At 41.0% G+C, this 8,939-nt stretch overlaps 1 protein-coding gene across 3 annotated transcripts in view; it reads right to left on the minus strand.

Annotated features, from left to right (window-relative positions):
- The window catches only part of PLEK2 (pleckstrin 2), a 15,954-nt gene extending 13,096 nt beyond the window's left edge, over positions 1 to 2,858 (minus strand). The window contains exon 1 of one of the 3 annotated variants that reach the window (XM_069082437.1): positions 2,681 to 2,858. In XM_069082437.1, the coding sequence (XP_068938538.1) occupies positions 2,681 to 2,728 (48 nt within the window). In that variant the 5' untranslated portion in view covers positions 2,729 to 2,858. The remainder of the gene's footprint in view (positions 1 to 2,680) is intronic. The other 2 variants (XM_069082436.1, XM_069082435.1) reach the window with 2 other exon arrangements.
- Positions 2,859 to 8,939: the final 6,081 nt, after the last annotated feature.

An 8,939-nucleotide genomic window follows, 5' to 3' on the forward strand; every position in this document is an offset into this window, starting at 1 on the left:
AAACCAAGCCCAATACAGGGGAATCTCCACATTCCATTACTATCACAGACACACACACACAAAAAACCAGTTCCTATCCTCAAAGGCTTACATTCTAGCAGAGTGAAAACTACATGTACAAAGTAAAATCTCTACAAAAGATACAAAGGAATTTCTGAGGTGGGGGAGGGTCCTAATAACTAAAATGGGGTTGAGATCCAAAGAAGTTCCTTGCAGAAGATGGCACTGCGTTTTGATGGAAACTAGGGAATCTATGAAGGACAGGTGGGAAAGGAGCCACCTGATCAAAGGGTGACCACCTGTCCAAAGTCCATGGAATGTCATGTGGGAGGAAGAGCAAGTAGGAGAGTTTGGAGTGGATGAAGGAGAGTAATGTCCACTAAGCTGGAAAGGTGGATTAGAGCCACATGGTGAAGGGTTTTATAATTCAAGCAGAAAAACTTTTATCTTAAAGGAACCCGGAATCTACTGGAGTTTCTTGAGCATTCAAGTGGTATAATCATTAACTTTTCTCTAGGAAAGGTCCATCCACGGTAGCTTAAAGTGAAAGACCTTTTGTTGTTCAGTCATTTCAGTTGTGTCTGACTCTTTGTTGACCCCATTTGGGTTTTCTTGGCAGAGATACTGCAGTGGTTTGTCATTTGCTTCTCCAGATCATTTTATAGATGAGGAAACTGAGGCAAACAGGGTGAAGTGACTTGCCCAGGGTCACACAGGTAGTAAGTGTCTGAGACCAAATTTGAACTCAGGAAGATGAGTCTTCTTGACCCCAGTCCCAGCAATCTATCTACTGTGCCAACTAGCTACAGCTACTGAGTATGTCTTCCCTGTAAATTTTATTATCCTAGTAGAATCTCTTCTAGACCCCAGATCCTGACTAACAATACTGCCCCTGGCCTGCCCCTAGTCCATCACAAATCTCAGATTTTGTCTATAAGGCACAGGGAAACCAAACAAGTTAACCATTAGCCATTTCCTGAGTTTCTGTCAAGCTTTCTTGACAGAATTCTGTCAAATTCTAAAGAAACAGACTCATTTTTATCATTCCAATTCAGTCAAACAAATGTAGCCACATTTCTGTCTGAACTTTGGTGCTAGCATGAGTCTCATCTAACTCTCCTTTAATTCCTCCTACTTAAGTGAACAGTAAAAATACCTTCCCACATAATAAACACCACATAACATAGATATATTTGTTTTACACAATAATATCTAATAACCAATCCCAAGTTCAAATCCTGTCTCAAATACTTACTATTTTATGACCACAACCTCAGTTTCCTCTTCTAATAATAAAAGCTAGCATTTATGTAGTGCTTTAAGGCTTGCAGATCACTTATCACAAATATCTCAGTTTATCCTGACAACAATCCTGGGGGTAGATGTTATTATTCCCATTTTACAGATGAAGAAACTGAATTAGACAGATGTTAAGTGATCACTAGTTTTTTGCTTTCAGTCATGCTTGACTCTTGGCCATCCCATTTGGGGTTGTCTTTGCAAAGATGCTGGAATGGTCGACCATTTTCTTCTCCAGCTCATTTTACAGAATGAGAACCTGAGGCAAACAGGGTGAAGTGGCTTGCCCAGGGTCACATATCTAGGAAGTGTCTGAGGTCATATTTGAACTCAGGTCTTCTTGACTCTAAATCATTCCATCTACTGCACTGTTAAATGTGGATAAAATAGCACCTACCTCCCAGGGTTGTAGTAAAAACCAAATGAGAAAATGAATGTATTTTGCAAAGGGCTATACGAATACTAGTTGTTATTATTTTTATTATTAATCATCAATTAATTCACTAGTAGTTAAATTACCTGACTTCAAATCTCACTTCAACGCTAGCTGCTTTCCAAAGGCAAGTTTGGCCTCTCCCGACCTCAGTTTCCTCATTTACTTATGGGGTTATTGTGGGGCTCCAGTGAGATCATATATGTGAAGCTCTTTGCAAACCTTTATAAATGTCAGTTATTAGCAACATAAAATTTCCCTACTGTGGACATTTGGTTTTCCTTCCCTCTTAACACTGCTATTATCTGTTTCTCTCTTCTGGATTTGCAGCTTGCAGTGAGCTATCCTCTTCCTTTTGGACTACTGGGTTGTTCCCAGCCCACCCTCACCTTCCCCACAGGCCACAACTGGAAATGTTAAGTCCCCCTTAACACTATTTTTCACAGACCACACCTTTAGCCTCCCAAAGTACTTCAGGGAAGGGCCCAGTTGGGTTGCTCTTTTGAATTCATTAAGAATGCTTTTGTCACATGGCATGTCTGTCTTCTAATCAAGATAGGAGGTGTAGGGGATGGCTAACTGGCACAATGAACAGAGCACTGGCCCTGGAGTCAGGAGGACCTGAGTTCAAACCTGACCTCAGACACTTGACACGCTTACTAGCTGTGTGACTTTGGGCCAAGTCACTTAACCCCAAATGCCCTAAAAAAAAAAAGATAGGAGGTATAGTGGGAGACTTAGAGGACTGGGGGTGGGGATAAGGGGGTGAAACTCCAGGGCTGGAGCACAGCCCCACATTCTGTAAAAGGATATGAAAAGAGATCTCGGGGGACTGAGTAGTGGAGGCAGGGAACTAGGTCTGGCCCTCCACCTATACAGCAATTTCTATCCTTCTAGGGAAAAGTCCTCCCTCTAAATAAAAAACCAACAACCCAGAGATTCACTCACCCTTTTCACAAGGAAGCCTTCCTTTAGCACTCCACCTTCTTGCTCCATCCTCAGTGAGAGATGAGTTACTACTTGTGCTTTGGAGAGGAGAAGCCAGCAGTTAAAAGGGCTCCACCCTCTAGGCTCAAAGACCTCACCTCCACAGCCAGACTTCCTCCTTCCCTTTCCTTCTCCCTCCTCCAGCTCTCCTTCTCCTCCTACCTTTGTCTCCTCCTTTTCCTCTGTTGTGCAGATTCTCCTTCTTCCTGCCTTTTCCCTTTTCTGAATTAGGCACTGTATTAGTAAGTAGGTGATTTACACCGGATTGCTTCCAGGGAACACCCCACTTGAGATTACCTCTGAAAACCTGCTTCTTGGCTAGCACCTATCCCTAACTCTGGCCAGTGCCAGTCCCCGACTCACTTGGGGCAGGGCCTTCTGGACTTTGATATCATCTACACATCACTTTAGTTACTTGAGTCATTTAAGCCTTTCCAGGGAGACAGAGATGCAGGGTGCAGGGTGAGAGGAGGCTGCTTGCTAGACCTGGAATTCAGTCAGTTTTCTTTCAAGTGCTATGATTCCCAGAACTTAAATTTGTTGAATTTTGAGATACAGCCCATTTCCTCTTCAAAGTGCTGCAGAATAGATGGGAAACTATGGAAATAAAATATTGTATATACTGTCAGACTCCATTCTCTGAACTGCTTCCTGTGAGAAGGATTAAGTTTCCACAGGAATGCAAAAACTGCTGAAAGGAGGCTACTGAGAAGAGTAAGGTTGGCAGACGAGACAGTAGTCTTGGGGAGAAGTTGGATTCCTGGTTTCCAAAACAATAAAGTGAAATAAAAAGAAGCAGGCAACAGCAAGTGGGTTTGACCAATTAGAAAGTAGACTTGGGACACTCAGGCCCAGATAAGGACAGATTTAGGTTGAACTGGTAAGGGGTTATTCCAGGTAATTCCAGGGTTATTACTGTGCTTCCTTAATGAACCTCATGTATTATGTATATCATCTAACATGTTCCCTTAGAATTAGAGCCTCATTAGTAATAATGTATGATAATGGAAAAGGTGTACTCTGAAGAGAATGAACCAATCAGTGCTCTGCACCAAACTAATGGCATAATAGTTGCTTCCTTTTGTATCCCCTACTTCTCATTCCAAAAGAAGGGCAGAGTTCACTTTTGGCCCGAGGTGTTCAATTACTCTGGATTTCTCCTTAATAAACTTCTTTTGATATCCAGATTTTTGGCATCAATTGTATTTTGCTTTTCCAAGTGGGCATTTCCAATCCCACCCCCCTTTCTTTTTCATTCTTTCTTACAAGAGATGGCTTCCTGGGTAGGGGAGTGGAAGAGACCTAGCTGGAGTCTGTGGTTTAAAAAAAAGAATACTGGATTTGTAGTCTTCAAATTTTGCTTATGTTACAAATACCCAAATAATACTTATTTGACTACCAGCTAGGAATAAGCAAAGATTGTCAGATACTGAGAATGCCCAGTGACTGAACTTTGAATTAATTACTTTTCAAGGATTTAGAGCTAGAAGAAGTCATAAGACCCAAACCTCTCAGTTATGGTTGGAGAAACAACAGACTTAGATACCCGAAGCCTATTTATAGGTAATAAATAAATAGCAATTATCAGCCAACAAACATTTGTTAAGCACAAAACAAATTGAAAGAGTTCCTGCCCTCAAGGAATTTATATTTAATTTATGGAATGAGTGAGGACAGGACCTGTGATTACATTGGTATAGGGAACTCTCAGTGAGGTAATTACCCTTGGGGCACTGAGGTAAAAAGTGATTTGCCCAGGGTCATAGAGCCAGTATACATCAGAGGAAGGACCTAAAACTACTATGATACTCTATCAATAATGGCTTAAAATTTATAAAGCTCTTTGAGGTTTACAAAGTGCTTTAACTCATATCATCTTATTTGATCCTCAGAACAACCCTGTGAGGTTATTCCCATTTTATAGATGAGGAAACTGAGGATCAGAGAGGTGACTTATCTTTTCTATGCACTTTAACCCAGATCTTTCTGATTTCAAATCCAGCACTTTATTTACTATGCCAAGTTGCTTCAGAAAGTATTGCAAATAAGGGACTGACCAATGGGAGCTCAGCTCTGGAAGCATGAAAAGGAGATGACTGGTAGATGTTTGGTAGGGGCCCAGTACTCCTGACTTTTCAAAGTCCATAAGGTTGTAGACTAGTATATTATGTTTACAGTACTCCACCTAAGAGTAGGAAAGAACAGAAACAATAAAGGTAAGAGGGAGAAGAAGAGGAGAGAGAGAGAAAGAGAGAGAGAGAGAGAAGAAGAAGAAGAAGAAGAGGAGGAGGAGGGGGGACAAGGAGGAGAAGGAGGGGAAGGAAGAAGAGAAAAAGAGAAACTGAGACCTATTTAAAGCCTGCTAATGACTTTTGGACACTCAGTTCCTACTCAATTGCCTAATGAAAAGCCTTTTCATCAGCAAGTAGTAAGCAGACCAGAAATAGTCAGAGATACCGGCATATGATCTGAAACGGAGAGCTAAGCTCCTCTGTTCCATATCATCATAAACATCTAGAAGCAATCTCATCAAACATTCAAATTGGTCCCCCATGTATACTCCCAGGGCTAAACTCTCATTGGCCAGACCCCCACTACTGTGTGGTTTGAGGCAGGAAGGTTCCCTTACTTTAGCTCTAAGGTCAGAGTATCGATACATCTCTAATTTTATTAATTCCTTCACTAACAAGGTCTTTCTTCTGAGGCACAGATGCCCTCCTCTTCCCCAGGGAAGTTACAGGACAAACCTGAAGTCCTTCAATCATCGATTCTAATTTTATCCCAGATTGTTTCCTATTTTCTCAAGGTGTGTTTACAAAATTCTTGGCTTTTATAATTTGAAAATGAATATATATCCCAAAATGCTTAAAATTTTTTATTAGCATTTTTATATCACCCCCATATCTGACAATATATTTTTTATTTTAATTTTTGTTGTCAACAATCTCTCCATCAGTTTCCAAAATTTAGAAATCAGCAAAACAATATGTCAAAACCTGGACCAATTTGCTACTGAGGTGTAAATACTCTCACTGTAAATTTAATAATAGGTTCCCTTTTACTGGTTCAAACTGGCTCTGGCACAAACTTGTGTGCCGTCCCTATTCACCTTAGACTCAATCAGGACCTATTAATCTTACTTTTTATCTCAGGAAACTAGAACAGAGAATGTTTCAATAGCATACAAAGGATGGGAATGGGCAAAATCATCTGTGGGCTGTGTTCTCAACTCAAAGCAAAATGATTCTATAAGATAGGAAAAAAGGGAGACTTTGCTGGTCTTAATAATACTTCTTGAAACAACTTAGTCTCTATCAGCTCCTATCTACTTGCAAAGGGGAGAGAAAAAATTCCTTTAATTTAATCTGCCATATATGGAACATTCCTTTCATGCCAGGGTATAATGCCAAGCAAAGGCAACTTCCCAAGGTTCAAAATACCAGCATAGGTGCTCTCCATTTTATTCAGTGAAAAATTAAGAACAGAGAAAATCAAAATGTAGCATCATTCAAAATACAGCATTTACCAAGTGTAATTCAATCAAGCACTACCCCATCCCTGGACATTACATTCATTTAATCAATCATAAAGTCCCTCTTCTAAATTCTACTCCACCCCTAGGCTGTACATTCATTTAGTCCATCACAAAGCCCCTCTTCTCAAATGGAGATTAGTTTCCAATCATAAGTAAAATACATTCATTTGTTCAATCACAGAGCACAAAAAGTCAAAAGTTCCCCACCCTGGGATCACAATTGAATCTACCCCAGAGTTACAACAAGCTTAAGCACAGCATTTAATACCCAAAGAGAGGTCTTTTCTTCATCTAGACCCAAGGCAAGTTCTCAGCAATCTTTGTTGCTGGGGAGACAAAGCTTAGCAAGGCCACAAGATACATTGTCAGTGTCTTCATTAATTCATTCTCTGTCTGCAGAACAGTCCTAGGATCCCTGAAAACATTAGCAAAACCCTCTTCCAGGATTTCTGTAAACATACAACAAGAAAATCCTTCTTCAGGGCTTCTGAACCAAGAGCAAGGTTCCAAGGCCTCTGCAACAACAGCACTGTCCTTCACCAGTGGACAGAATTCACTCTCTGTCTGCAGAACAGTCTCAGGAGCTCTGAACCAACAGCAAGGTTCCAAACCTCTGCAACAACAAGACTGTCTTTCATCAGGGACAAATCTGACAAAACAACATCAAAACAGACCAGCATAACAGCCATGTCTCCTCAGTCCTTGGCAGCTCTGGGTGGCAGCTCTCAAAAGTCCTTGGCAATTCAAACTGGCCCTCAGCAATCCTCTCTGTCTCTCTCTGCCTCCAAGATGCTGCTTCCAAAAAGTTAATCTGCCTCTCTCTTTGCTTGTGTCTCTCTAAATTTACATCATCAGCTCCTCCCAGTTCAGCCCTCTCTTTTCATGTCAACAAGTCTATCCCACAAGTGGGATTCACAAGCTCTGGGTTTTAACACAATCAATCCAAAAACCAAGCCAATACAGGGGGATCTTTAAATTCCATTACTATTACACTGGGAAGGCTCTTTACCTAGGGGAGTGAATGAAGTAGCTTTCGCTCTTATGGTTATGACCTGGTTCAGGCCCTTATCACCTGTACTATTGCCAGTAGTCTCCTAATTGGCCTCACCTTTTCAATCCAGGCTCTATACTGCTGCCAAAGTGATATTCTTCACTTTGAACCTGGCTTAGCCCTATGATTTCCTGGACTGCTACACCCTAGTAGCCTTCACAGGACTTCTTCCCCATGACTTCCTCCATCAATTGGCTAATTCCTTCCTAGAAGCTCCATTTGAGGAAGTATACAGGCAAATCACCCTCACTTCAATTCTAACTCTCCCCATGACTGCTCTTGATGACTTCTCCACCTTCCCTCCCACCTCTACATTTTTCAGCTCCATTTTATGTGCTATTTTTCTCATTAGCATGTAAGCTCCTTGTGGGCAGGAACTCTTTCTTTTTGTTTGTGTTTATATTCCCTGGCACAAAGTATGCACTTAATAAATGTTCACTCACTCTATCTATCTGTCTGTCTGTCCATCTATCTATTTCTCCATCTCCTGACAAACTTCACTAATTTAGATCTGACCATGTCATTTCCCTGATCAAAAAGCTCTAGTAGGGGCGGCCAGGTGGCTCAGTGAGTAGGAGCACCAGCCCCAGAGTCGGGATGACCTGGGATTGAATCCGGGCTCAGATACTTAGCACCACACCCAGAAATAACTGGCCGTGTAACCTTGAGCAAGTTACTTAACCCCAATTGCTTAAAAACAAACAAACAAATAAACAAATAAATGAAGCTCTAGTGCCTTTCCAATGTTTGTTGGACCAAATACAATGAGATCTTTCCTGATTCTTGCCCCAACAACCCCAACCTCTGCCCCCAGCTTTTAGTCCACCTCCAAAACTTCCATTGACTTACTTTTTATATATTTTATTTTTATTCACATGTACCTCTTATTTCTCTTATAAATGTAATGACTTCTTTCTTCCGTCTTTATATCCTCAGCATCTAGCACAGTGTTTGGTAGGTGTTTAGCGAATGCTGGTAATCAAGGATTGTTGTTGTTTGCCCTTCATTCTCAAAGAGGTCCAGTTAACTGATTCACTAGACATGAAACATGAGTCACTTCTCCTTCTCCTTCTTCATTTATGGTTCTGTGGCTGAAAATACCTCCCACTAGAGATCTGTTCCAACATGATCTAAGAGTAACTAACCACAGGGAGGGAAAAAACAAAGTAAGCAGACAGACAACAAAAAAACAAGATATCTTTTTGTCTATGTCTATAGTGCAGTGTGGTGGGGAGGAGTGATGATGGCCAGGTTATAAAAGGAGAAGTATCTGTCTTGCTTTTGTGTGGCAACCATCCATCCCTACAACTGTCTCTCCCTTCTTTGTACCAGATGGAGATTAGAGGATTACATACTTATTCCCTGCCAGCATGGCATTAAATGGCGTAGGAGTTTGAGAGATAGTCAGACAGATAGATTAGATGGATAGATAGATAGATAGATAATAGATAGATAGATAGATAGATAGATAGATAGATAGATAGATAGATAGATAGATAGATAGATAGATAGATAGATATAGATAGGTAGCCTTGATTACTGCAATTACCTGCTGATGAGTCTGTCTGCCTCAAGTATCTATCTCCCTGTAATGGAAATGCAGATTTAAAGATCTTCCCTGCCCCTAGGCTAAC

This window comes from Petaurus breviceps, unplaced genomic scaffold (genome assembly GCF_028583685.1).
Source record: "Petaurus breviceps papuanus isolate PSGF00001 unplaced genomic scaffold, PetGlider_PUasm1.0 166, whole genome shotgun sequence".
In the NCBI taxonomy this organism is placed as follows: domain Eukaryota; kingdom Metazoa; phylum Chordata; class Mammalia; order Diprotodontia; family Petauridae; genus Petaurus; species Petaurus breviceps.